Source organism: Haemorhous mexicanus, chromosome 14, assembly GCF_027477595.1.
Source record: "Haemorhous mexicanus isolate bHaeMex1 chromosome 14, bHaeMex1.pri, whole genome shotgun sequence".
Taxonomy (NCBI): domain Eukaryota; kingdom Metazoa; phylum Chordata; class Aves; order Passeriformes; family Fringillidae; genus Haemorhous; species Haemorhous mexicanus.
In genome coordinates, this window is record NC_082354.1 from 5502103 (window position 1) to 5528863 (window position 26761).

General features: G+C 56.5%; 1 protein-coding gene across 2 annotated transcripts in view; it reads right to left on the bottom strand.

Moving 5' to 3' along the window:
- The window catches only part of NLGN3 (neuroligin 3), a 39153-nt gene that overhangs the window by 3145 nt on the left and 9247 nt on the right, over positions 1 to 26761 (bottom strand). The window contains exons 2-6 of one of the 2 annotated variants that reach the window (XM_059859356.1): positions 17587 to 18320; positions 9510 to 9569; positions 6701 to 6850; positions 4856 to 5041; positions 34 to 823 (exon numbers count right to left, since the gene is read on the bottom strand). In XM_059859356.1, the coding sequence (XP_059715339.1) occupies positions 34 to 823; positions 4856 to 5041; positions 6701 to 6850; positions 9510 to 9569; positions 17587 to 18058 (1658 nt within the window). In that variant the 5' untranslated portion in view covers positions 18059 to 18320. The remainder of the gene's footprint in view (positions 1 to 33; positions 824 to 4855; positions 5042 to 6700; positions 6851 to 9509; positions 9570 to 17586; positions 18321 to 26761) is intronic. The other variant, XM_059859357.1, reaches the window with a different exon arrangement.

Below are 26761 nucleotides of genomic sequence, written 5' to 3' on the forward strand. Positions count from 1 at the left end.
GACCCCTGAGGCACAGCACCCATCCCCACTCACCCTGTCTTGGCAAAGTTGGTCCAGTAGGTCATCACCACGGCGCTGAGCATGACGTCGTTCTTGGAGAAGTTGCAGGGAAAGAGGTCTGTGGGGCCAATCATGGGGATCCCAAACACGTAAGGCACCTCATCCCCGTGGGCTGCATCGGACCATGCAGGCTTCATCAGGCTCTGGCAGTGGTGGTAGAAGGCGTAGAAGTAGGTGGGGGAGCCATAGCGGGCGTGCAGGTCGGCTGTCACCACCGAGGGCTCTACCCACTGGTGGTCAGTGAAGAGGGCCACCAGAGTCTTGCGCCGTGTCTCGGGGTTGTCCCGGTCGGCCCAGTCTGTGTACATGAACTTGATGGTCTCCCTCAAGGTGTCCTTGCCCTCAGGGTAGCCGTACAGGTTGTCTACAAAGTTGGAGACTGAGTAGTCAAAGTCACTGCCTGAGACGCCGTCCTCAGGGTCCACCACACCCTCTACAAACTTCAGCCCTTCACCCTGGTTGACCCCCAGCATGATATCATAGTTGAGGAACTCGCCCTGCTCCATCAGGATCTCTGGGTCATCCGGGATCACATCCCCATCAATGACTGGCCCGAAGGCCACGTGGTAGCGGGCTGGCTGGATGTCTTGCTCTACCAGCTCCTTGGCACTCTTCTGCCGCAGGCAGTCCACCATGTCCACGGTGTCCAGCACATTGCAGCCCACCTTGTCAGCCAGCATGCTGGTGTACTTCACAGGCTGGTAGTTCACTGCCCAGCTGGAGAGCGCGGAGCCGCTCTGGATGATGGCTCTCTGGAAAAGACCTGCAACACAGGCAGGGAGTGGAGGAAGCTCTCAGCAGGGTTCCAACATCCCAGTGCTGCACTGCAGGATGCAGCATAGAGAAGGCATTGATGATCTTGTAGCCCTGCAAGGACCCAGCACTGCAGCCCACACCCAGCCTTGTCCCTGAGCTGTGCTGCCTGCTGAGCTAGGCTCACACGGGGGTCTCAGCTCAGGGCTGCTGTAGGGATGGCAGGATGGCAGCTGGGAATGCAAGTGGGTGCTCCTGAAAGCAACCAAGGGCTGCTGTGCTCCCTGAGGATCCCATTGCAGGGGATGACCCAGCATCCCTGTCCTGGTGTGGGAAGAAGAGGGGCCATGGCTGCATCACAGCCTGGCCTTGCCAAGCAGCCTGTGCTACCCTAGCCACCCCAAGGATGTGTTACCTGGGCCCTGAGGGGCACATGCTGTCCCTGGCTCAGCACCGTCTTCCAGCCCAGGTTGGCACCTGCTTCTCTGAGGAGCCAGGCTGTGGGCTGGCAGCAGTGGGAGGGTTAATGCCTGCTTGGGGACACTTAACCCTGCCGTGTCCCACCCCACTGCTTTGTCAGAGTCCCCCTCGACCCCCTCCCTGCTGCTTCCTGCCCAGCTGGGGCTGCTCAGTGCCAATCCGGCCCCGCAGGAGCACGCTGCCAGATGCACAAAGAGGGCCTTTCTGCCACCAGGAACACAGAGGGAGTGGACTTTCGCCCTGGAAAACGAGGCCACAAAGGCCCTGGCCCAGGCAGAGAAATGCGTGGCTTCGCTCCAGTCCCATGTCAATGGTGCTTGTGCTCAGAATACAAAGGGTGGTGAGGAAGCAGAGCCTCTGGGCCGTGAAAGGCAGCCAGTCCGGGGTGCACCCAGGGGTCCCTGCTCTCCGACCAGCCCTCTTTGCACCCCAAGTGCTGCCTGCACCCCTGCCAGACCTCAGCACTTGCTTTCCATGAGGGACTGTTCCAGGTGACCCCTGAACGGTGCTGGCACAGCAGTGTGGTGCCCATGGGGCTGCCCCTCGCCCCCAGAAACGCAGAGAACCCCTGTGCAACCATGGCTGTGCCACTCTGCAGGGAAGCAGAGCAGCACCTTCCCGCAACAGAAGTGTTCAGAGGCTCCTGGCTCCCAGCCACCATGTCCATAGCTCTTGTCTGCACGCACAGTCCTCACTCTGCCAAGTACCTGACGTACAGTCCCATGAACTGGGACAAAGAGAAGTCACAAGCTCTGTTTGTCACCTCCTGGTGCCCTAGAAAGCCATACCCAGCCTACAGGCTGGAGACTGGCCATGGGCTTGCTTGCTCTGCGCCATCATCCACGTGTCAAGGAGCCAGGATGGAGTTTCCTGGCTCCCTGGAGATGCTGTCCCAGCAGCAGCTATTGCACCCTGCCAGCAGCATCACTTCCCAGACAGACCCACCAGGCTGGGCTCTGGCCCTGCCCACCACTGCCTGGGGAAGTACAGGGCAGCTGATGTCACTGTCAGCTGGTCATATCCCTGATGGAGCCCCTCTGCCATGTCTCTGCATGGCCACATCCTGACCCAGGACTCTGTGAGAGCCCAGGCTTGTCATGTCCTCCTGCTCCATGCCAGCACCTGACTGAAGCCTGACAAGCACCCCTGGGAGGCAGCAGCACCCTGCACTCCACACTGGACCTCTGCAGCCTGCTGAGGCCCAGGCAAGAAGATGAAGTTCTGCTTTTCCTTCCTGTTCCCCTCCCTGGTGAGGGTCCCAACACACCCTGCCTCCTGCAGGACTGGCTGCCACAGCATGGTGGAGTCAAGTGGTGGGGCCAGGGCTCTGCCAGAGGGTGGCTGGAGCTGCAGACTGCCACCAGCTGCTGCCAGCTCCTGATTTCCTCTTTGCTTTGCCCAGTAGCTGAGACTAGAAACACTTCTGGTGGTGTCTGGGCCAAGCCCTGCTCAAAGCAGGGTGCTGGGTGCCTTGTCCAACTGAGATCTGGGGGGATGGCAGTAAAGGGCAGAAGCCCCCATGGAGAAGGAGATGGGGCAAAGGAAGCAGCTGAAGTTTGCCTGGCACAGACTGCTCATGCCATGGTATAGCTGGCTGGAGAGAAAAACAGCACTTTGGTCACTGATGAGGAATCAGAGTGACCCTACAAGGCCTGAAGCTGGCAGGGAGCTGTGGATTTCCCCAGCAGCCAGACCCAACGTGTGCTGTACCAAGCCTCCAGTGTCTGCCTCTTGCAGCACCTGGCAGAGCAGGCACAAATCAGCAGCTTCATTAATAGCTTGTGATCACCAGAAGTTTTATTTTGATGCAGTGAAAACAAACCCACCTGTTCTGCAGGCTGCAACTTAGCACTGCTCCCACGCCGTGTTCCAGAGCCAGCTACCCATCCCTGGGGATGTGGGTGCTCTGGCACAGGGAATTTTTTGAGGTCATTTTACGGCCATTTGGCTTTATGAGACACTGGCTGCAGCACTGAGCACTCCCCTCCTGCCCCACAGCATTTACAGCCAGCAGCAGCTCCTCTGCCCCAGCAGTGGGGGCATCCAGCACCTCTGAGAGCAGGGGGGGCCACACCAGGGGCACTGGGGCTGCATGGGGCAGCAAAGGATTCATCACGCAGGTGCATGGGGCAGCAAAGGATTCAGCAGGTGCAGGGCTTAGTGGCCTTAAGTGTAGCATCACCTGAGAAGTGCATATACTGGCAGGACTATTTTTCATGGCTGAAAAGTCACAAAGAACAGCCCCTCCAATCCACCCTTGGCCTCTCTTCATGGTGCTCCAGTCTGGACCCCTGCAAGAGGCTGGGGCTACCTGGGCAGCCAAGCACACACTCCTGCACTCCCATGATGGAAAGGAGTACCCTTAGAAGCATTGAGAATGCATTACACATAGTGTTCTCTCTCCAACCTTTCACACTCAATATGGGCAGAGAAAACACTTTTTCTTTCTGCAGGAGCTTTCAGCCTGTAAAAGACTCCCCATCATCAGCCATCAGTGCTGCTGAGGTTCTGGAGGTCTCCATTCCTGTGTGATTCCCAGGCTGTTGAGCAGGGCAGCAGCTCTTCAGCTTCGCGTGCAATTTGCTGTGTGCCTCTGAAGGGCAGACTCATGCCTGTGCCTGCTGCTCACACATGTCCCTTTCTCCTCACCACCACCTGGGGACACAGCACTGGAAGATGGCTGCACCCTCATATAAAGCTCATGAGCAGGTCCCTGGCAGGCCGCTCCCCCGTGGACCATATCCAGTTCAGGCTTTGCTCCTATAATTTCCTTTAGGAAGTTTATCAAAAACACCTCCAGTCTCACAGTTAATTTTTCAACCCCTCAGTGCTTGATGTTAATGTCTTTGCAGGTGGTTTACATGCATTTGCTCTTATTCCAACACAGTCTTTTAGCATAAATAATTCCTTTCTTTATTTAGAGTAAACACTCTGCTATATTTACAGATATTAATCATATTACTTCCACCTGTGTTTTGCTAGGTGCAGCACTTCCAGCTCTGCCAGTCCTCCACAGGGCCCTCCATCCCTCCCCAGGCTCAGGAGGGATGTCTGGGGTGCTCTGTCTTCCCCTCTATTCCAGTATAAATACCTTTCCTAGCACTGAGATCCCTGTTCCCAGTGCCCTGCATGATGCCCTGCACCCCTTCCACACCTGCACTAGGAACACCTGAGCACCAGGGCAGGACTCCTCCTGCCCCTGGAAGCAACCAAGGGCTGCTGTGCTCTCTGAGGATCCCACTGCAGGGGATGCATTCCTGTCCTGGTGCGGGGTCCCCACCTCTCCCCACGCCAAGGGGCTGGCCCTGGGCTGCAGCCTTGTGCACGGGGAGCACCCACTCCATCCCTGTCTCCCACATGCTCTGCCACTGGCCTCTTTCTGCCCTGGATGAGAAGGTTTTGCCTCCCAGTCCTGGTCCAGGCTCTCACCAGTGAGTGATTAGAAAGCAGCCCTGACTTTGTTAGGCTGGGCAGCAGGACCCGGGCGGGCTCCCCTCCCTGGGGAAGCATCAGCAGGGCGTTAGCTGCGGCTGCAGCAGCCTCGGGCAGGGCTGACACCTACCTTCCGAGTGGTGAGAGAGGGTGAGCAGGCTGACACAGGAGGCGCCGATGCCCGAGCCGAAGACGGTGATGCGCAGGGGATCCCCCCCGAAGAAGGCGATGTTCTCGCTGACCCAGCGCAGCGCCTGGATCTGGTCCAGCAGCCCGTAATTGCCCTTGGCAGCCTGGTCCCCCGTGCTCAGGAACCCTGAGGGCCAAGGGGAGCCCGGTTAGGGATGACGAAACAGGGCAAGTCCTGGTTTCCCACCCCCCTTCCCCAGACCTAGGGCAGCTTCTGTGGGACCCTATCCCACCATGAGACCATGCTACTAAGAGAGTTTTGTGAGTTCTAAGCTGGAGCAGGGACACCACTGAGCTCCAGCCACCCTCTGCAGAGCACAGAGGGGTGAGAGAGCAGCTGCAAACCTCGGGGAGCCTCTCTGGCCAACAACAAGCAGTGACAGGGTAAAGAGCACAAAGCTCTGTCCTACCCATACCACCACCTGGGCTAGAACAGCTCAAGATATCTCACATCAGCCCCAAGGAAAGCTCAGAAAGCATCAGTGGCTGCAGGCAGGACGAGTGTGAGCACAGCCAATGCCTTCCATGGACTAGTGTGGTCTGGGGGAGGCTCAGTAAGTGTCAGGAGGTGGGCTGGGCAGGGAGGAACTGACTGCAGCTTCAAACACAAAGGCTCTCGGTGAGGAAGAAGGCGAGAAATGCTTTCAATAGCACAGGAAACACCCAAGATAAGTTATCACTCTTTCGTTTGCTTTGACTTTAAGCAGGAAGCCAAAACCTGAGGGGCCCGAGGGAAAATCCAGGCAGGTAACACCAGCACATAGGGAGTGGCCCCAGGGCTGTGCTGGCACTTGGAGGGGGTCTGGCTGGGTGTGGTGCCCCACCTCAATGGAAATGATGAAGGCACCACTTAAATCTAATGGCATATTGTGACTCATGTGTCTTATCTTTGCACCTATCCATTTTAGGACTTTTGACATTAAAAGGTTTTGAATAGGTTAACTATCATCTTCCCCATGAAACTATGGGCTCTGGAGGCCATTAGAGGAATGTGCTGCCCCAGGTACCAGGCAGGAGCCCAAGGGAGAGCACCATGCTAGGCTGGATGGCCAGGAAGAGAGTCAGCAGCCTGGCTTGGAAAGGAGCCGTCCCCAAACCTCTACATCCCTTGTTCTCACGCTGCCAAAGGAAGCAGCAGTGGTGTTCCACACCAGCCTCCTGTGTCTCAGCCCCTGGGAGTTTCTGCTGCTTCAGGCAGGGGACTGCACTGCCTTTTGACCCTCTGTCCTCATTTTGCCTCTCTAAGTCACCAGTGCTTTTAGAAACAGGGCTGCCACCCTGCTCAGCATGGCACCTGACACCTTCTGTGGTCCCCACTGCAGACGGCCACGTCATGGTGCGTTGCTGAGGGGGTCCCAGCGGCACAACTGGCTTGGAGGCTGCCTGAGCCCAGGGAGGGAGAGCTGCCAGGTCCCCAGGACAGCCAGGCAGTACCCGCTGGCACCTCACCCGTCTGAGCCCTCTCAGGAGGAGATGCTGGGTAAACACATTTATTATTCATTTAACCACAAACCAATATTTGCTTTCAGTTGAGCCAGTTTGAGTAAACGAGCCGGGGGGGGCTGGTGCCAGGACCCAGCCTGGGCTGTGACCGTGTGCCGGGGGCTGTGCCACGTGGCACCGCTGGGCTGCCAGGGCCGACGGCAGGGGCAGTGCCCGCAGCGCATCCCGCCGGGCCCTCCGCCCCCTCCGCCCCCTTTCCGGCCGGCCCGAGCCCGGGCAGGCTCAAGGGCTGTCCCTCTGCCCCGCTGTGCTGCCGGCACAGCCCACGGCAGCCAGCTCATACCGAGCACTCCAACGCGGTAGTTCAGGGTGATGACAATCACGTTCCCATAGCTGGCCAGGATGCTGCCGTCTATCATGTTCCCCGTGCCCTCCATGTAGGAGCCACCGTGGATATAGACCATCACCGGCTTGGCCCCGCTGTCCCGGATGTCTGGAAGGAGAGGTGGTTACACACAGCACCGCACCGATGGCCGCAGCACCCTGCCCGACAGGCAGACCAAGGACAAGGGCAATGCCAGCTGCCAGGACCAGGGAGGGGGCTTAGGAGCCAAAGCCAGAGCTCTCCTGGGGGCCACAGCATGGAGCCCCAAAGCCAAACACCACTGAACCAACCCTGCCAGCCCCTCTCCGGGAGGTGGCTGTTGCTGCTCTGTCCCCGCACTGCTGTCCCCTCAGGGGTCTGAGCACGTGAGGGAGGGACGCTGGCTGGACCCGCTGCTCTTCCCCGGAGCTGGGCTCTGGCGTGGTGTGGGAGCCAGATCAGGTCTGCTGTGGGTTGGAGTTGCCGAGTCCAGCCCCAGGATGCAGCCCCATGTCCTGTCTTTGGCTGGACCCAAGCACTCCGTGAGTCCTGGAAGCTGGCATTGCGGAGGGGGGCAGGGATGGGGGTGTGCAGGACCTAGAAGGGGGGGGCCACTGATGTGTGCTCCAGTGTCTTACTCTCCCACTCCCCGTTCCCCTGGGAAGGCAGGGACCTGCCTGTCTGGATGTAATCCCACGGCACCCCAGTGCCCAGACACAGACATGGTGATGAGGCAGACAGTGTATGCACGTGTGCGTGTCAGGGAGGTGAGCATGGCGTCTGGACGAGGACAGGGCATGAGGCATGGAGTGAGGATGGGCAATGGGACCCCGAGGGCTGGGGAGGAAGGACAGTGGGAGCCTAGGGGACAGGGAGCAGCCACACTCCCTCTCTCGACTTCTCCTGCCCAGGGGACATCCTGCCCCTTCTGCCCCACTGGCTGGTGATCCCTCACGGAGCCATGGCCACCCACAAGGGAAAAACATCCTGGTGCATCCTGCCCATGTCACATGGATGAGGCAGCTGCACCCGCCCTGGAGACATCGCCAGGTCCCACATGCCTGCACTGCCCAGCCCTGTCCTGGGCTGGCCATCCAGACCCATGGACTTTGTCCTCCCTTGTGCTCACTCACGCCCAGCACCTTGCTCAGGTGGGCTGGCAGTGCCTGCTTGGCCTCAGCTGCCCCAGGCAGCTGCTGCTCCCTGCCTGCCTCCCTCAGCAGTGCAGCACAGCACTGTCCCACCAGGACTGGGACTCCTGGGGCACAGCCACACCAACACCAGTGCCCAGCTGGGCTGTTTGTGCTCCCTCACACCCACCTAGCCCCTGCCCATGTCCACTCCTGCCTGTGGCTTGCCCATTGCAGGGGGCTGCAGGCCAGGCTGATGGGTACCTGTGGCCATTCTCACCTCCAGCTGTGGCCCATGGCATGGCTAAAGGTGCCCTCCCATACAGAAAACTTCTTCCCTCCAGGAGAATGAGGCTATGCCAAACCCGAAACCTGTGCTGGCTCTTTTCCTATTGCCAGAATGTAGCCAGACAAATGCACCGACCAGGGGAGCAAAAAGTGCTTGCAGCTCCTCCAGGACAGACATTGTTTGTGTGGCACAGCCACATCAGGACAATTTTTTCCAGTATCACCTGCTTGAAATGTGAGGGGCAGGAACATCAGTGCCTGTGCCCGTGTCTTTTCCTCCATCCTGCACCCACTCCCTCACATACAAAGGGCCCTCCTCACAGCAGAATGGCAGCAAGGTACAGAGATGTACCAGGCAATAAACAGCTCCCAACTGCTGCAGCACATTTTGGTGTGTGTGGATTTAGCACAGTGGAGTCACTTAGGCTGCACGCCAGTTTACGCCCTGGTACAAGAGATCATGGGGCACAGGTTAGCCGGAGTAAACAACAGGGTTTTAGTACTGCCAAGGAAAAAGTTTTTCATCTATTTCCCAGATCCTAAATGCCATCTGCCAGGCCTCGTTCAAGCTGCCTCGGGCTTTCTGCACACCATGAGGCTTTACTGTCCTCAGCACATTAGGGCTGTACCCTGGCCAACACTTCCTCCTACCTCCTCATCACATCTCTGCAGCCAAACCCGCTGACTCCATAACCTGCAGACAAACCACCCTGTTTTACTAAAAATAGCCTATTCTGCAGCTTGCTTAGTCCTGGCATACATCTAGAATCACATCTGCTTGAAAGGCCGCTTGCTCTGTCTTGGCTGGTGCTTGCAAGCAAGACCTCACTTCCACGGGGTGAGGAAGGAGAGAAGTTAACAGAACCAAGTGGACCCTGGGTCTCCTGTGCATGGCCAGATGTCCTCTGGGTGCCAAGTGTTCAGGCTGCTGGCACAGCCGCGGCAGGGCCAGGCAAGGGTGGATGGGGAGGCTGCTGGCTCCCAGATGCATGTCACTGACTCTGGAGGGATGAGGCTGGAGGTGGGATGTGACCTGTGGGCTCAGGATGAAATGGGCCCAGGTGCCCGAGGGCTTCTCTCCTCCCAAGCTGCCATGCTTCCTCCCTGCCCTCGCTCCAACTGAGCAGGAGCAAACTCCTCCTAAAGCGGAAAAACCCCATGAGCTTTCCCCCGTCAGGAGGAGGGGAAGGTCCTGGGTGCCCTGCACAGCCGGCCAGCCTGCCCCCCACCCCGCGCAGCTGCCTGGCACGGCAGACAGACACACACAGGGCTCCCTGGGGGTGGCAGCGGATGGCGGCACACGGAGCTGCTTTGCTTTGCTTTGCTTTGCTTTGCGTGTCATGCAGTGGCAGCCTCGAGCACAGAAATACCTTCGTCTTCATCACCGTCATTATCCGCTAAGTCCTCGCCCTGTTTCTTAGCGCTGGCTCCTAGGGACCAAACACGAGGAGACAGAACAAAAAGGAAAACAAAAGGAAATAAAAACAAAACAACAAAAAAAGAAAGAAAGAAAGAAAAAAGAACACAAAAAAAAAAAAAAAGAGAATTCAAAAATAGCATGATAGCAGAGACGGTGGGGCCACGCCTGTGCCCCACAGCACTGCTGGCTACTCACACTGCACCTCTCCCAGAGCCAGGGCAGTGTTGGGCACGGGCAGGGCTGCCCCAGGAATGTGCCAGGATGCTGCTTCACCCGGGCCCCTTCCCAGATCCTCCCTGGGGAGGGCTGGGGTGCCAGGGAAGATGCGAGTGGGGCCGTGACAGCATCAGCGCTGATGGTGGATGAGTCTCTCAAAGCACTTGCTGATCCTCCTGCATCCCAGCCTGGCCCCCACCTGGTCATGCACCCTCAGCTCCAGGCAAGGCTCCCTCTCCTAGCACCCAGCCCTGCTCCCAGCTCTGCTGCCCCTGGGGACAACTGTCCTCTGCAGAGCTCACACCAAGGGCTGCCTTGCATGGCCACTGACCACCAGGCACGTTCCTGCCCATCACCTCCACATGGTGTGTGGCTCCTTATTGTGCCTGGCCACGAGGGCCAGGCATGAGACCACTGCATGAGACCACCACAGCACGCAGGGATCCCTCATGACAGCTGCTCCCTTGAGCTGCCTGGCTCCATCCTGCACCAACTCCCTCCTTACAAGACATGTTCCATGTTTCACTGAGGATTTCAAAGGCACCGGTCAGCTTGACCTGACCAAGGAAGAATCCTAAAGATATGAGTTTCTGTAACATCCTGAATGCCTTACAGTTGTTCTGTGTCCCTTCACCAACCTGCAGTGCTGGGGCATGGGCCAGCCCAGCAGTCCCATGTGGATTGCTGCTGTGGATGGCTTGCAGTGAGCCTGGCACTCCCCAAACTGCAGCCAGCAAGAGCAAGGAGAGGCGGCCTGTGGGCTGGCAGGGAGCAGGGGTGCTGAAAAACCTGTGCCAAAACCCCACTCCTGCAAAGGACTGCATGCCAGTGTAGACACAAAGGCAAGTGGTGCCATCCCTGTGCCCTGGAGCTCTGAATTTCAGGAAGAGGCTGGGTGTTCTCATCCTCTTAGAACTGCAGACCAATGCCTGCAAGTCCTCTGCTCCCTAATGCCTGCTACAAAAAGTTCCCCAGGTGATGGTGACCTCTGGGGAGACAGCAGGGTTTCCCCGGGCAGGACTCATCCACACAGTGCCTGCACTGCCCAGGGACCTTCCCCTGAGACAAGGGGCTCTGACACCCTGCCAGGCACCTGGCTGACCCCAGGGTCCTGCTGCCACCACCAACAGCTCCCAGTGCCACAGAAAGGGCTTTCACAGCCCCCAGCAAAGCTCCCACCAGCAAGGGGCAAGCCTGTGGCTGTATGGAACTACAGGACTAAATGCACAAAACTGGTCAGAAAGACAAAACTGGGGAGCCATGCTCAGTCAGTCTGGGAGTGGCATTCTGCAGGTGACACAGGAGGTGGATAACAGAGATGGCAGCATGGAGTGGGACAGGGTTTGAATTTACAAGGAATCTGTGATGGGGGAGGAAGAGATCTGAAATGGCTGTGAGGCAGCTCCATCAGGGTGAGAGGCTTGTAGAATGCCTTTAGCAGACATGACCTGCTGGAGAAAGTCTGGAGGAGCAGAAACCAGAAACCTCAAAAAATCCAGCAGGCATGAAAAGTTTACAGAAGGCTGGGTCACATGAATGCTGGGAGCAGAGGCATGATGGGAGCTGCAGCAGCATCCCAACTCATGAAAGAATACTGTGAGGTGGTGAGGTGGAACAGCAAGTCCCTCTCAGGCAGCCCTGGGGCTACAGGAGGCAGGATGAGAAGAAAACCTTTCTGGCAGAAAGGGCAGTGAAGCACTGGAAGAGGCAGCCTGGGGAGCTGTTTAGGACCAGGTGGGACACACTGCCAGAAAGAGGTGAGGTAGAGCTGCTCCTGCCAAGGGCAGGGATGGATCAGCTGTCTCATGTGCTGTTCTGATTTTCCCCACCATGCTCCAGCCCCACCCCTTCACCTCCTGCTTCACCACCCAGCCATCCTCTGAGCATCTCACATCCTTGTCCTCTTTCCACCCAGCACCACCCCCATCCCTGTCATCTCCTGCCCCAGCACCTCAGCCCCAGCATCTCCCCCTTCCTGCTGCATCCTTCCCACACTGCCTGCCCAGCCCACCCCCAGCCACACACTTGGCTGGGCATGTGCAGCCACTCAGCCTCTTTGCAGGAGCTGCAAGCTTGACCTACTGTGTCTTCATTAGGAAGAGCTGCAAGCCCAGAAAGCACTTAAATGATGAAGTGCTCATGCAGTATTTGTAACCAGTGCTGTGCACCAACCTCTTGGTACTTCTAAAGGATAGGGATTTTTCTCTAATGAAGACAACAGCCTGTGAGCCTTGATCCACACTGTGTTTCAGAGTTGAGAAGCTGACCACAGGCAGCTGGAGATCATTTTCCACTGCCAAAGGCCCTGGTGCTGTTAAAGCCCTGGGACTGGCCGGGCTGCAGCCCTCCAGCCTGGTCTCCTTCAGGGACAGAAGTTTCTGTGCACATGAGAATGGAGGAATCAGCTATGAAGACTTGTCAGGTTGTAAAAGAGGGCAGTGGACAACATCTCTGTGACCTGAGCAACTGTCCTAGCTGAGCAGGGAGGGATCCAGCTGGAGACTGCTGCTGCAGAGCTTAGGGATGGCTGGGACAAGCCTCCAGCAACCTGAGCTTCAGGCACCGTAGAAGAGATGGCAGGAAGCAGCACTTGGAAGCTAAGCAAAGCAGGAGTGCAGTGATGCAGGCCAGGGGAAGGGGAACAGCAGTGGCATGTGTGTGTGGCAGATGCAAAGCACAAGCCTCACCCATCAGCAGGAAGGTGCCAGGGTGGTTATGGCCAACACCGACTGTTGTGACCAAATGGGCTTTTTGCCTCTTGCTGCAGTGCTCACCTCCAGCACAACCCACCAATGCCCCACAGCTCGTGTCAGCAACCACAGCTTCACTTCCCTCACCCAATAACACTTTCCACTGGCTGCTGCCATGTTCAGGGACACCCAGCCCAGGAGACCTTCCTCTGCTCTAAGAAACGCCACCACACAGCCCTGCAGCACCCACTCTCCTGAGGATGGGTTTAAGCCTATGGACTCATAGCTGGAAAAACTAAAAGGGCTCATGGCTCTTATTCTCCTTACCCATCAAAAACACCCTCCACTAACCCAGGAAGTGAATGTCTGTTGTCTGCCACTTCACTTTAAGCTGACTGCAAAGTGACATTGTTCAGGCTGATAGGAAGGATGCAGACGCTCTTATCTGAGCCACTAGGAAGATTTAAGTTCAACTTTAGTTAAAAAAAAAAAAATCACTTTGCCTGAAACAGGGGCATCCATGCTGGATTTATTCTATCTTGAGTAAACCATACCAACAGCGCTGACACCAGTGCAAACAGAGATAAAGCAGGGTAAGGAGCCTCAGTTCTCAGAGCCCTCATTCTCAGCATGGTGTGGATAAGAGAAGAGCAGGAACCTGAGATGACACCTTTCCAGTTCCAAACATCTGTTCAGGGCACCCATAGGCAGCTCCAGCACCCTCTCCTCAGTGGGAGCTCCCTGGGGCACCCACTCCTGTGCAGCAGCCACGATGCTGCAGGGAGCAGAGCCTCTGATGGCTACATGCACCCAAAGGGACACCTGCTGCCAGCCACAGCATCTCAGCTGCCTCTCTGGGAATGACAAGGGACAGGGCCAAGAACGGTGCAGCTGTTGAACTTGCTGCTGCACAACCCCACAGGCAGGGACAGCTCAGCTGGGACCTGTGTCATCAGCCCTTGCTCCAGGACTGCAGCACACCCCGGTGCTGCCCTGCCCCTCCCTGCCCTGGAATGATGCAGAGGAGTTATCTCCATCCCTGAGTGGACTCTGTAAAAGCACTGCATCTCCTCACGCTCTGCTGCCCCCGCAGCACAAACACCGACCCTCACCTTTGCAAATCTCTCCCCGGAGTGGAACTGGAGCACCAGGGCGGTGGTCTGCCCACAGCCAGCCTGCAGAGCAGCAGGCTTCGAGGGGGCAGGGAAGAAGCTTCCAGCAAGGAAGCACTGCAGAATTCATGCAGCTGTAGAGAAGCCTCAGCTGGTACTTGGACAAGTCAGCTTCTTGGAGAGCAGCAGAGAAGCTGCCGAAGTGCTTCCTGAGCCCAGGAGCTGCTGGGAGCTCCAGCCCCCCTCACACAGCAGAGGAAGATGCTGGACCTGCACATTTGTCTCTGCAATGTCACAGACTCTTTGCAGTCCCAGCCAGAGAGATTTGGGCATTCGCTAATGAGAACCAGGAAGAGCTGCTAAGTGCAGGGCAACCACATTTTTCCCCTCCAAAAATGACATCCACCTCCTCATGCCCTGCAGCAAGGATTGCCCAGGCTGGTGAGGAAGGGAAGGAAAAATCATCTTGGCACCTACCATAGCGAAAAAAAAGGCTGGAAATGTTGGCAGCACAAAGCATGGGGCAGAGCTGCATTTTGCACATAGGTACTGTGCTCCCAGGGTGTGTGTGTACGTGGTCTTTGGGTGGGCAGCACTATTTTTGCAGCAAAATCTGAGCCTCAAATGAGCCTCAGTGCTGTCAGCTCCCCTGGCACCATGCATGGCTAGCTGCTCTCAGAGCACTGCTGCCCTGTACTGCTACCAGAGAAGGGACCAATGTGTATGGAGGAGACTGGCATTTAGAAAATTTCCATAGAGGAAATGACTGTGGACAACTGGGCAGGGAAACAGGGATGTTTTTTTGTCCCAGAGATAAACAAGCATGACTGATAAATTCTCAGTCCTTTGTCTGCTCTGAAATACACAGAGCTTGGGGTGGCAAAAGTCATGAAAACTCCAGTAAGGTGGGAGCTGAGGCATTTTCAACCACCAAAATACTGTTCTGTGAGAGGAGAGCTTATCACTGCTCATCTGTGGCCTTAGAAATAGTAATCATGATTATTCCAGAATGAGTCAATGTTCAAATGTTCAACCTGAGGAAATCAGCACTGCAGGTACATTACCCTCTCCCCAAGCATTACTAACCTAGGATACACAATGAGGAGTGTGGGAGCTTCTGTGTTTCATCACAAGTGACTCAATTAATTCAAGCCAACAGCTACCAGCGCCTGGCCAGAGCGGGAGGGAAGTGCCAGTGTCTGGGTGCTTTAATTCTTGGCACGCCACACCTGGATGTCCAAATGGCTGGCACTGGGCATCTGCTGGTCCATGAGTCAACAGAGGCCAGTGGGGGCAAAGGGAATGTCCCCCACCAGCTCCCTGGGAGGTGACCAGAGGCAACCACAGAGGGGCTGCAAAGAAACCCTGCCCGTGAGCGGAGCCAGCAGGGAGGGAAACCCAGGAGAGGAGCACACCCAAGGTGTTTTGTCATGCCTTATATCATCCCCTTGTCTGGCAGTAACCTGGAGCCTGCTTCCCTGGCCCTGGCTGCAGGGGGGGTGGCGGGGGGCTGCCAGCCCTGGCAGCCGGTGGGAGGGCCGGGAGAGGAAGCGCTTTGAAGTGGCTGGTGATCACTGGCACAGCCGGCTCCGGAGGCAGCGTGCAGAGACTCCCTAATGTGCCAGCCCTTTCAGGGGCAGTCTTGGCACTCAGAGAGATGGCGTGTGAATAGCCAGGACAGCAACAGGAAAAGCAAAGCAAAGAAACCAAACAACAGAACTGGGGGAAACGGCTGGAAGGAAAGCGCTCCCCAAACCTCCAAGCCCAGCTGCACTGGCCCCGCCAAACCCAGGGGTGCAGGGAGACAGAGGCTGGGATGCAGGGATGCTGCTGCTGCGGCTGCAGGACGCCCAGGACAGCAGCCTGTGCCGGGCAGATGCCCTGTACTGAGCCTTTCAGAAGAGCTTGGCTGCCTGACCGTCCACACGTTCGTCTTTGGGATGCACAGAGCAGTCAGCACTCCCTGCCTGCACGAGGCTGTGTGGAGGGATGGGTGAGGCATTGTGTCTGACACGGGGCTGAGCCAGCTACCACTTGTATGTCTCTACTCCCTTGTGCATGTCACTGGTTGGGAATACAGGATTATTTAGGGGCAATGGGGGAAGGTCAGGGGAGGCAAGGCAAAGCAGACATGTCTGAACTGGAGGTGCTCGGCTCCCCATGGGGCAGCTAGGGCTCAGGGAGGCTACTGTGCCATGCGCTGGAGACCAAATCTTTACTGGCAGGACTGGCAAGGGGGTGTGGGCAGTGGGGAGCAGCCCTGGCAGGCACAAAGCTCAGGGCAGAATCTGCAGCATTTACACAGCCAGGAGAGGCTTTATGCTTTTAACCAAGGAGAGCTCTGAATGCAAAATGATCAGGGATGCGATGGGGGAAAAGCTCAGCCCAGGATGGACTGCAGTCCCCCATCACACAGGTCCTTCCCTGAGCAGGTCCATACACCCCGCAATGGGGTAACCCAACCTAAGGGATGGATGCATTTCAGTGCTACCTGCCATCAGAGGCTACCGCTCATGGCCAGGGACAGGGAGACTGTCAGTGCCAGTGGGATGAAGGTGGCAGTGCAGGCTCAGCCCAGGAGAAGCTGTTCTGAAAGGCCTGGAGCAACATGAGCATCCTGATGACCTGACCCCAGAGCTGTGCTCCCAGCTGGCCGGAGCATCCATGGGGCTCCTCCCAGTGGGAAGCAGGGGGTGGCAGGGGGTGCTGCTTGGAGGGTCCACAGTCTGGGTGGCAGCACAGAGAGGTGCTGGAGGAGTGCTGCAGGCCAGGGGCCAGCCAGGCACCCTCTCACTCTCTCACTCTCTCTCTCTTTCCTCTCTGTGCCTCTCTGCCGGTCGGCTTGCTACATACCTCCTTTCCTACATATTTTCTTGTTGGGCTTTCGGGTGCATTCCTTGGAAATCCGTTTTACTGTAAAATGAATAAAAGACTACAAAATAACAGGAGGCTCCACTGATGGGAGTGGGCATGCAATCACAACCACGCTGCTACCCTCCCACCGCCCCCGGGACCGCGGGAGGTGGGGAGGGAGCGTCGCCATGGGAGGAAAACTCTGGGCCAGCCGTGCTGGGCGAGAAGGAAGGCATGATGCATTCCGTGGGCCCCAGAGACAGAGGAGTGGAGCCAGGCAGCCTGGGAGAAGGCACCGACCCGCCAGGCTGCTCTGCTGTGTGCAGCAGACCCGCTGTGGGTCCCTTCCGGCCCGCTGAAAATCCCTGGGGGCTCCTGTTGCGGTGAGGCTGGGGCGGGCGTGCGGGCAGGCGCTGCCTCCTCTGCCCTCTACTTACAGTTCAGGTGGGATCCCCTACAAAGGAAAAGGTTAGACGAGGAGGCACCCAGCACCGCTCAGCCTCACCCCAACAGGACCGTGCCCCGTGTGTCCCCAGCACGCCAGGCTCATCGCTCTGCCGCTGGCCCACCGGCGCACGGAGGAGCAGCCAAGCGATGTGTCTGCCGGTGCACCCCAACCTCCCATCCGTACCAGGGCCCAGAAAAGGGCTCTGTGGTCCCTTTCTTGCCGGAGCATCTTCCCAGGGAGAGGCAGAGAGTGTTCCTCCCAGCCGCAGCCCACGCCCACAACTAGCGCATGGACCTGGGGAGGGTGGGAAGCAGGGAGGAAGGACGAACTCGAACCAACTCAAGACAGAACCTGGCACTCGGCGCCTGTGGGGAGCACAAATCAGCTTGTCACTCTGTGGATCTGCGGTCAGAGAGTCGGATTCAGATTTAGCAATACAAGAGAGGAACCCGTGACGATGCCATGGAGGTGGAGGGGTGGGACCGGGAGGCGTGGAAGAGCAGGAGCACGCGAGACAGAGATGGCAGCTGAGGGCAAGAGGGCAAGCTGCGTGGCCAGAGAAAGCTTTCCACAAACAGACAGCATGCTGCAGGGTCCACAACCACATGCTTCAAACACAACACCCAGGTGAGACCAACCACTGCTGGGGAGGGGTGGAGTGACCACCCCCCTCCTCGCTCTCCTGCGGTCACCCCAGTGGGGACTCACCATCCTCCGTGGGGATGTAGATGTTGAGGTACAGACAGTCCTCGTTGGGGTCCTGGATGTACGTGGCCACAATATCCAAATTGGAGGTAAACCAGATGGGCAGCATGATCTCGGGAACGGCGTTGTGGATGTTCTGGGGGCAGACTGGTGAGAAGTGGGTAGCGTTCCTGATGCCCGACCAGGATGGTGGTGGCTCGGGGGGCATGAATCTCTTCTCCCCGATGGGGGGAGCAGCATAAGGAACCCCCAGGTACTGGTCCACGGGCCCCAGGATCTCACTGGGCAGCGGCACGCGCACCCCTCGTAACTTCCCATAGTGCGTGTTGACAGTGGGCGAGTAGACCTGGCCCTCCACAACCATCGAGGCAAAGCTCAGGACCCAGAGGGTGAGACGCAGGTCCCAGCTCGCCACCAGCTCAGGCACTTGGAGAACAGGGGGGAAGAGAGGGCTTCTCCAGAGTATCAGCCACATTGTCCGGGAGAAACAGCACCAACATCCAGGCCTGAAGCTCCTGGGGCGAGGTCTCAGAGCAGCCCCATCACACCAAGCCTCCGATTTGCCCACCAGGAACAGATGGAGCAGAAGAGACGGGAGTCAGGGGTGCACAGCCACACCTTCTGCTGGGTGAGTCGGAGCACGGACGTAGGGAGAGGTGGCACCAGCTCCTCACGGCCTCCCAGCTGCCTGCTGCTGCCTGCCTGCCAGCGGCCCAGCCCGGAGGTGACTGCTGATACTGTGGAGAGATGGAGGGAATTAACAGCAGACTTGCTCTGGAAGAGTTGAAGACCTGCAGTGCAGAAGGAGCCAGGATGTCTGGCTGAGCCTCCCACCCATGGGTGCTCATTGGCTCTGCCAGCAGCCAGGCAGGTGGCTCTGGGAGCAGGCAAAAGCGGGCAGAACAAGTAGAGCATGTGCAGACACACACACGGTCTGCCCATGCCTGCACAGCCTGTCCCCAGTGCTCAGGGGCTGCCCAGAGTTTGGGTGCCAAGATAAGCAGACAGTGCTGTGTCCCTCCCCATAAGGAGCCCGTTGGACACCACTGGTGCCAAGCACAGCCCCTGCACAAGATCCCACTGGCACCTCTCCTCTCCTGGCTGAGCCAGAGCTGCCTGCGCTCCGTGCCTGGCCTTCAGCACAGCACTGCTCCCCTGCTCGGGGCAGCATACACCGGCAAACTGGACGCACGCGTCCTGGCCAGGCACCCATCCCGCCCACCAGCACAGTCCCCATCAGCTTCCCCCTCCACTGGGCAAGGCAGGAGAGCCCAGGCAGGAGCCGGGTGTTGGGCGGGCAGGAGGGGATGAGCCAGAGCACATGTGGGCATCTCCCCTCCTTCCAACCCGCTTGTGGGCATCTGCCCTCCCTCCCACCCGCTCCCTGCCCCGGCAAGCCGGGAGGCAGAGCTGCGTTCCCACGTCCCGCCCGGGCTGGCATCACCAGGAGGAGCAGCTGTGGCAGCCCCCGCGGGGAAGGGAGGGCACTGCAGATGGGGACCCGCGGATGTGTGTCAGCGAGCAGAGCTCCTGTGCCAGGGAGCCCTCGCTGGAGGCTCTGTGGATTCTCAGCCCTCTGCCCTTCACCTTCCAGCACCGCCTGGCGCATTTAGGGCTTATGTAAGTGCCCCCCTCCTGGGCTCCCCCCGCAGCACCGCTGCTCCCGGGGGAGCCGGGCTCGGGGAGCCGCGGGGCTGAGCCCGCCCGGGGCTCCCCTCACCCGGCCGGGAGCGCAGCATCAGCCCCGGCGGCTCCGCTCCTCGGCGGGCGGATCTGCGGCCGGGTCCCCGCGGAAAGGCGGCGGCGGCTCAGGGGATGCTCACTCGTCCTGTCTCAGCCACATGTCCTCACGCTGGGAGAGACGGCAGAGGTGGTGAGGCACCTCCGCTTTGCCCCAGGGCATCCTGACATGCCCACCCGGTAGATCTCTCCCAGGCTCAGAGGGGAGCAGAGTTGCCTAGAAATTATTGGAGCACAAAATAAGGGCTGTATGCAGATGGGAGTTTGCAGCTCTGGTGGAGGTTCAGTTGGGCAAGGATTCCACAAATAGAGAACACCTCATCCAATGAGGAAAATCCGCAGGAAAAAACCCCACCACCACAAAAAAAAAAAAAAAAAAAAAAACAACCAAAGAAAACCCAAAAAAAACCCCAAATCTCCCAGACAGACAAACAGAAACCCACAAAAAACCCCCCACCCAAACAAAACACAACCAAAAACCCCCACAGAAAGTGTCTCAAATCTGTACTGCACATGGGCATGCAACTCACTGCTGGTCATTAAGGGAATGGGCCCATGCTGTGCCTGCCCTCCTGATACACCCAAAGAACTTGGCAGCCTCAGAAATCAGGGTAACACAGTAAATAGAAACACTCGTCTCAGAAAATCATGTTACTGCATTCAGCCCACCCAGGCAGCAAGGCCTCGCAGGGCTGGGCATGCAGGCACCTCTCCAGAGCCTGCCAAGGGAATGAATGCAGGTGATGCCAGACAAGGAGGGCAGTACCTCTCTGCACATCACTCCCCTTCACCTCCTCCTGCCCCACCAGGCAGCGACAGAAACACACCAGCAGGAGCACGACACTGCTGCGTTATCCCCCCCAAACAGATGCCAAAGCCTAAGAAATAAAAGCTGAGTCAAGGGCCAGAAGAACAGCTGAGGCACCCAGAGACCCCAAGCTCAGTTCTGCCCACCACTGCTGGAGCTGCCTCTGCAGCACAGTGCCTTGGCTGCCCTGTTCTGCCTGCAGCTCTGGAAGAAAACCATCATTCATCCCACATTCCTTGCCGCAATGCTCCTCCTTCAGCAGAGAGCTGACCTTTGCCTAACAGCAACATCCCAGGGGTGCAGGGCTGGCCTGGGACCCCCCAGAGCTGTATTCCCAAGCAGGACCACAAAGGTGCTTCAGACCTATCACTCTGCCTGACGTTGCTGGAAGGCAAACTGCCCAGTGTAAATCTTCTGCTTAGGTTCCTTCAGGTACCACAGGTTAGGATAAAGCTAATTATTAATGACTGTCATATCTAATTTGTATGACTGGAAGCTACAGGCAGCTTCCAGTCTTTATGATAGTGCATCCAGCACTCCCTGCAGAGCCATTTCAACTGATCTGTCATCATTTTCTGTCTGCAGGAGCACCACAGCCCTGCCAGGGTGGTTTACCAGCTGATTTCCCAGCTCCAGAGCTTCCTCATGGCTGCAGCCACATGCTGCCATGGGCACTGCTGCTCCACCAAGTCCTCCAGGAAAGGGATTTCACAGCACCAGGCAGTGCCACCACACAGCTGCCCAGCTGGGCTGTGCACACCAGGCACAGGGCTGAATTCACAACCCACTTTGCATCCGTGGAGCTTCCACATGCCCACTGTAACCATCCTGTCCTGACACAATGAGGAATCTCTTTTTACAAAGCACAGCCAAAAAACTGCTTCTTGCTACAGCTCCTCAGAATTATGCTCTGATGATATTCCTCTGGGTTTTTGTTTAATCCTCATCCAGATCTGAAAAAACAAGGAAATCTGAAGACAAAAAAAAACCCTAAGCTAAGATTGAATTAAGTACACATTCTTAACTTAAACAAAATGATGCTACAGGACTAAAAACTGTCTCCAATTATGAGCTTTACAAATCATGAGGCACAGAGGTGAGTTGCAAAAGAGATAGCCAAATATGTCCAGATATGGAGATGCACAGTCAAGGCCCAGCAGCCCTAATGTTACTCTGGAGAGCCACAAAGCCTTAACACTCAAATACAGCTCACGGTGTTTTAACATTTGTAATTCCACATTTGGTTCCATCATTTTTTAAAGACTCTTTGCCTCCATCTGCACATGGCCCCGCAGCACAGAATAAAGGCACCCAAACAATCTCAGTGACATGCTTCTAAGCCTTCCTATGTTTGGATTTTTTTCAATTACAAACCCGAAAGACGATGCAAACCCTATATGAGAAACTCCCTGGGTTTCAAATGCCTGATTTGGGATAATTACAATACCCCTGTAACACATCTGATACCCTCATATTGCTGTTCTGTGCTCTGTGCTTCTGATGTAACTTCATGTTAACATAACATTTAGGATGGGAATTTAGCCTTAATTTAATGCTGACAGACTGCCATAAAAACCCAAGCTTAATCCCTTCCACTGTGGGTTGTTGCATGTGCCTTGCATTGCTGCCTGCTGCCTCAACAGCTCTTGAGCTTCTTGGTCTTTCAAAGCATGAGAAAGAGCTGAGAGACCAGAGAAAGGACATTTCGTTCAGGGAAGCAATTCCCTTCACATCCCATGGGAGGTGGGAGCAAAACTTTCCCAGTTTTGCCGCCTACAGCACTCTCACTGCTGCCTCCAGCAGGGAAGCCAAACGTGTCCCCCAGCGAAGATGGGCTGCTGCCTGCCAGGAGCCTGCCTGCCAACCAGAAATGAAACCAGGCTGGGCTGGGCAGGCACAGCCAAACTGGGAATGCTCACACAAGCACGCAGTGAGAAACTGGGAGCATAAAGACACCGCAGGCATCCCAGGTCGCTCTGCCAGGCCGCTGGTGGGTGAGCAGAGGAAGTGAGGCTGCTAGCTCTTGGGGATGTTATTCATGTGCTTTGCAAAACAAATGCTCCATAGGTATTTCCACGGCCACACTGTCTGCCAGACGCTTCCTCCTCAACAAAGAGACGCTCTCCATGGAAACCTGGGCGGGTGGGATCCTCTGGAAGCCTCTCTGGCAGATGCATATTCAGGCATCTCGACACCAGCCAGACAAGCCGGATCCACACCTCCTCTGGCAGGCGGCCGAGGAGATGCCAGCAGCCAGCCTGCTCTCGTGTTGGACCCTTCACTGGGCCCAGCCTCCTGCCCTGGGGCACCAAGCCCCAGCTCATCACACTCATGTTGTGGCTCTGTGTCCCATGAGGTTCAGAGCCAGGACAGATGGAGACCTCAAAGCACCCAGCTGGCACGGATGGATGATCTCCTTCCAACAGCCAGCAGACAGGATGTCCCATTGCACCCTCCAGCCTTGTGCAGCTCTGCTCACCATCTGACCCTGCTGTACTTTGCTGAGAGCCAGCCCGCGCACCCCAGAACAAACATGCACCCAGCAAGCAGCATGAGAAACTTCTGCCTTCTCTTCTCCAGCTGAGCTCCAAACCTTTCCAGCAGCTCAGGCAGGTGCTCAGCTCTGAGGCAGCAGCACCTGCCAGACCCACTCCCCACCTGGCATCTTCTCTCCTCCACTGGGCAGTAATGCCAGCTCTCACCCAGCCCCATCCCACCCTGCCTACAACACTGCAGAAAGCCACAGGAAGCCCTGGGGAGCAGAGAAGCTGCAGCACAACTGGACTGATGTGCTTGTGCAGTCCCTCAAGAGCATCCCTAAGCCTGCAGGTCCCATCCCAGGTTACCCATCCAGGCCACAGGCAGACATTTCCAGGTCCCACAGCACTGTGGGGGCATTTCCCAGGTCCATCACAGAGCTGGTGAACAGAGATAGATGGCTCACAGTTACACTGAAAGGAACATGTAGGGTTTCACAAAGGTCTGCCCTGCTGCTGCTGTTGCTCTGCTTTTCCATGAATGACCTAGATGACAGAACAAAGTACATTTCAAAATCTGCACGTGACACCCCAGCACTTCAGAGGCCAGGATGGGAGTTTGACATGCTCCTGACAGACTGGGAAAAGGGCTGGGAGATGATGGGCAGGACTGCAAGGCATTGGGAGGCAAAAAAACTGCACAAAGAGGCCACAGAAGAAGAGACAGCAGCAGTTCTGCCACAAGGGTCATGAGGGCTACAGGTGAGTACAAACTGAACGTGAGCCAGCATATCATTGCCACAAAAAAGGCAACTACAGGAGGACGTGTGAAAGGCCAGCTTACACGTGAAGTAATTACTCTCAGCTCATAAAGACACACCAAGTAATTTTACTGTTGTCCAGAGAACCAGTTCATTCCCCAAAAGATTTGGACTAACAGAGAGAGGCCATGGGAGACCAGAAAGATCATCAAAAAGCTTTGGAGAAACGTCTGGAAGATTGGGATCAGTCTAGACAAGAAAAGTCACAGGGCACAGTTTTATAACATGCAAAGGCCACTGCAAAAAAGTTCAGAACACTCTGCCCTTTTGTGCTAGGTAGGAGACACATCCATATTGAGAAAGAAAAGTTAAATGCACACCAGGAAAAGTTAAAGCACTTCATGGCTATCTGCAAAGGGCAGATGGATGGGCCAAGTTATCCCCAGCAGCCCCTCCAGCCCAGTCTCCCACACTTCTCATTGCCCTGGCTGGCAGCTCTGCCCCTGCCTTCATTGATTCAGCACTTGTCACCATCTGGGTATACACAGCCACCCTGGCCACGAACCCTCCAGCATTAGGCTGCAGAGCAGAGCACTCAGGAGGCTTCCCAGCACCACAGAGCCCAGAACATCCATTCTCCACTCTGCAGAGGCCTCTCCCAGAGTCCAGAGCTCCCCAGCTCACTCTCCTCCTGAGGCACATCCCTTCTATGGAGGCACCACAGTCAGTCACCCCAACGGGACAGAAGGAAAAGTTACAAACCTCACCCTCATTTGCACCAAGATATGCCCCTATGCCTTGCCTGTCCTAGCTCCTGCCCACAGCACCTCCAATATTTTAAGCTGAACGTCAGCAGCCTAGGAGACACTCCACTGCACATCCTTTGCCCTGGGGAGAGGATGAGGGACCACGTGAGAAGTGTCAGTTCAGTTCCTCAACGCTGCGAGAACATATGTGGGACAGAAGCTCTTTGACAACTCCCAGACACATGCCAAGATCCTCGAGAGCTTCCATTCATAACAGAAGAATGTTACTCAAAATCCCTAGAAACAGACAATTTCAAGAGCCACTTCTGCTGTGGTGCCAAAGGCCTCCTGCTGCAATATGGCCTGTCACCATTTGCTCCAGAGCCTTTAATGAGTTCTTCATGAAGGAGCCAAGCCAGCCTTGGGAAGGACACCAGGGGCAAAGCAGACCTTTCCCTTACCCACATTTCTGCCTTTCCAGACATTTCTGGTGTTGAATGTCAGCACACTGCTCGATGCCCGGCTCCAGAAGACACGCTGCCCAGCAGGTGAGATAACCTGGATCATTTCCAACTCTTGTTTAGCATCAAGAGCTCCAAAAATGCAGGAGGTTTCTCAGTGTCACTGAGCTGTGACTGGTGATGCTGCTGAAGGACAGCCTGTGAGCACTGCAGCAGGGACAGCGTTGGGGTCAGCACCCAATACTGCTGATGCAAGAAGAAGGTGACCACTGTACAGAGTCCAAGGACAACTGTGCTTGGAAGCCTGGAGTTTTTTGGAGTGGGCTACGTGCTCACCTTGAGTTAGTCTAGATTTTGAATGACCTTCCCACTCACTGCTTCCCAGGAGCCTGGTGGAAAGCTGAGAAGACAGGGCCACATGGCACAGCCCACAGCTGCTGTGTGAGCAGAAGGCTCTGCCAGGACAGGAAGAGGGCAGTGGCAGCAGCCTCTCAGTGCACTGGTGGGTTCCCACATGGCTCAGGGATAGCTGCTGGAAGCAGGCTATTTATTGCCACGTTCTGGATAGAAATATTCTGGATTATCTCACGTTATGGCTTTCCTGAACCCAGCATGAAGACACAGTGGCAGTTGTTCTGGCCCTCACCTTGCTATTTGCAGTTTCAAGGTGCAAACACCTGCGGGGGCAGAGCTGAAGGAGAAGCACGGTCCGAGCACAGCTGAGCCCGCACTCGCTCCCCAGCCCCAGCGGCGAAGGAAGCGCCTGACTCAGCCCGGAGGATCCCAGAGCCCCGGGACCGGCAGCACCGGGATGTGGCATCGCTCTGTCCCGGTGACGAGGGACGGCGTGGCGGAGCCGGGGCGGCTCCCGGAGCCCCGTGCGAGGCCGGACCTGCCCGCAGCGGCGGGAGCTGTCCCGTCAGCACCGCCCGGCCCCGGCCCCGTCGCGCCCGGCACATCGCGACCGCAGCTCCGCGACCGGCCGAGGGGAGACCTCGAGGCTCCCGACAGCTTCCCGAGCAGAGAGTGCAGAGGGAGGTGCTGAGCTCTCCTCCCTGCTACCCAGCGATAGCACACGAGGGGTCGGTTCACAGCTGTGCACAGGAAGATTTGCACTGGGCCTTAGAAAGCATTTGTTCAGCCAGAGGGTGGTCAAACACTGGAACAGCCTTCCTGGAGAGGCGGTCGATGCCTCAAGCATGTCAGTGTTTAAGAGGCATTTGGACAACGCCCTTAACCACATGCCTCAATTTTGGGTCAGGCCTGAGTGGGCCAGGCAGTTGGCTGGATGATCATTGTAGGTCCCTTCCAACTTAAATTATTCTATTCTATTCTATTCTATTCTATTCTATTCTATTCTATTCTATTCTATTCTATTCTATTCTATTCAGCAGTGCTTCACAAATAAATATTAGGATTAGTCCACCTCTGGCTTTGTGCAGGCAGGTGGCTGACAATGCAAAAGTGCATCCACAGAACCCTGGAATTTCCAGACGAGTACTCAGGAGTGAGCTGACAGACAATCTGCTTTCAGCAAGCCCTTGGCACCAGCAAAGAGTTCATGCCAAGACAACTTGCTCACTCTCCCACACATCACAAACAAGCATCAGGCACCTACTCTAAGGCAATATAATCTCCCTCAAATCTGTGATCAACACTCCACAGCTAACAGCCCAAGTGCAAATCTCACCCAGCGAAGAGAGAGCTGACTCCAGCAGCAGCATTCCCCTCACTTCCTTCTCCAGCTTCAGGAAGCCACACACTGACATTATCCCACCTGCTCAGCACCATCCCCCTCACATCTGCCAGAGTGATGCTTCCTCTCCTAAATAATTGCCCTGGAAACTACCATGGCTAACAGGGGCCATTTTTAAAGTTACCATGGATCATTGTGACTGAACTGTGTTAGAGAACAATTACATAAGCACAAGGCTCTTATCAATAAGCTTCTGGAAGTCCAAGTCCAAACACATTCATATTTGTTATGTTAGCAAAAGCAGGTTCAAAGTCTAATAAAGAAAGGAGATTTTGGTGACCCAAAGAGGCTGGCTCAATGACACCCCCATCTCAGAAATGCCTGAAACTAAGAGGCAAGTATGAAACCAAGCTGGTGAGGCCATGGCCTTGCCCAAAACTCTCTCATACCCAGCCTCTCAGGCTCCCTTCTGGGCACCCAGCCACACAA